Raw genomic sequence first — 2,111 nt, 5'->3', positions numbered from 1 at the left:
GTTATCTGCATCCCTCTTGAAGTGCGGTGCCCAGAATTGCACGCAGTACTCCAACTGCGGTCTGACCAGTGCCCGATAGAGGGGAAGTATCACCTCCTTGGATCTATTTGTCATGCATCTGCTGATGCACGATAAAGTGCCATTGGCTTTTTTGATGGCTTCGTCACACTGCCGACTCATGTTCATCTTGGAGTCCACTAGGACTCCAAGATCCCTTTCCACTTCCATGCCACCCAGCAGGTCATTCCGTAGGCTGTAGGTGTGCTGGACATTTTTCCTCCCTAGGTGCAGCACTTTGCATTTCTCCTTGTTGAATTGCATTCTGTTGTTTTCTGCCCACTTGTCCAACCTGTCCAGGTCTGCTTGCAGCTGTTCCCTGCCCTCCGGCGTGTCCACTTCTCCCCATAGCTTTGTGTCATCTGCAAACTTGGACAGAGTACATTTCACTCCCTCGTCCAAGTCACTGATGAAGATATTAAAGAGTATCGGTCCAAGGACCGAACCCTGCGGGACCCCACTTCCCACACCCTTCCAGGTTGAAACCGACCCATCCACCACGACTCTCTGGGTGCGACCCTCTAGCCAATTTGCCACCCACCGGACTGTGTAGTCATCCAAGTCACAGCCTGTTAACTTGTTCACCAGTATGGGGTGGGATACCGTATCGAAGGCCTTCCTGAAGTCCATGGAGGCGAGGAGCATTGGTGGACAAGATGGCTGCTGGTATCCCCATGCGGATGGGCAGGATGGCTGCCAGTACTTCCAAATGGGGGAACAGGATGGCCATGGGTATGGGTGGAGGTGGAGAGCCTACAGACTTGGAGGAGGGGCTATGGATTTGGTGAGAGGGAGCACAGATTTTGGGGGTGGGGCTATAAGTGTGGGGGCGGAGCCACAGCTTTGGGAGCCTGCCTAATCTCCCCCCCCCCTGTTGCAGGTCACAACGCGGACGACGTGGCTGAGACGGTGCTCATGAACTTCCTGCGGGGTGACGTGGCCCGGCTCCGCCGTGGCACCCTGGCAGCCCCCGAGGAGGCAGAGTCAAGCCAGGATGGGGCGGTGCCTCGTTGCAAGCCCCTGCGCCATGCCTACGAGAAGGAGATTGTGCTCTATGCCTACTTCCTGGGCTTGGACTACTTCAGCACCGAGTGCCGCTACGCCCCCCATGCCTACCGTGGCCATGCGCGCACCCTCCTCAAGGACCTGGAGGCTGCCCGGGCCAGTGCTGTGGCTGACCTGGGCCACTCGGCTGAGCACCTGGCCCTGCGGCCAGAGGCGGGGCGGGCGGCGCGTGGTGCCTGCACCCGCTGCGGCGCCGTGGCCAGCCAGCCTGTCTGTGCCGCCTGCCTCCTGCTGGAGGGCCTGGAGCGTGGCCTGCCCCGCCTTGGTTTGGGCAAGGGACGGCGGGATCGGGCCCCAGGCATTGAGGGGGAGGCAGAGCCATGGGAGAAGGGGCGGGGCCTAAGGGAAGAAGCCACAAAGGATGATTGGCTGTATGGTGCACATGGACTGAAAGCCCTGGAGGAGGAGCCATGGCAGAGGAGGCGGGGCCACAAGGCAATGGGGGCGGAGCAAGAAAATCCCCATCTGGAGGAGAGGCAGCCAGGAGCCCTGGAAGAGGAAGAGGCAGAGCCACAGCAAAGGAGGGTGTGGCAACTGAGGAGGCGGAGCCAGAACATTGTAGGGGAGGAGCCAGAGGTGAATGGAGAGCAGCAGCCTGGATCCCTGGAGGAGGAAGAGACACATCACAGGAGGCGGGGCCAGGAGGCCACAGGGGAGGAGCTTCAGCTTGAGGCCACGGTGCGGCAGGCGGAGGCATGGCAGCGGCGGCAGCGCAGGAATCTGGACTTCTAGATTCTGCTCCCACACTGGGTCTCCAGTTTGGGTGGACCAGGGAGGGGGCTGGGATGGGGGAGGGGCTGACTTTGATCCCAATAAAGCTAATTAGCCACCCATTAGTGTGGACCTCTGTGATGCCCCTTGTTTGCTGGGTGGGAATAGTCCTGGCCCCCTGCTCAGATTTTGGGGGGGAACTGGGTCAGGAGGAGTGATGTGGGGGCAGGCATGGCTGGGGGTGCAGAAGGGACAGGTAGGGGCTGGGTGAGGGGTGC

General features: G+C 60.4%; 1 protein-coding gene across 1 annotated transcript in view; it reads left to right on the top strand.

Moving 5' to 3' along the window:
- CTU1 (cytosolic thiouridylase subunit 1) overlaps window positions 1–1,949 on the top strand; it is a 4,008-nt gene extending 2,059 nt beyond the window's left edge. The window contains exon 4 of the mRNA XM_006020576.2: window positions 938–1,949. Within this exon, the coding sequence (XP_006020638.1) occupies window positions 938–1,854 (917 nt within the window). The 3' untranslated portion in view covers window positions 1,855–1,949. The remainder of the gene's footprint in view (window positions 1–937) is intronic.
- The last annotated feature ends 162 nt before the right edge of the window (window positions 1,950–2,111 follow it).

Source organism: Alligator sinensis, unplaced genomic scaffold (genome assembly GCF_000455745.1).
Source record: "Alligator sinensis unplaced genomic scaffold, ASM45574v1 scaffold527_1, whole genome shotgun sequence".
Lineage (NCBI taxonomy): Eukaryota > Metazoa > Chordata > Crocodylia > Alligatoridae > Alligator > Alligator sinensis.
This window is presented reverse-complemented; position numbering and strand designations above follow the sequence as displayed.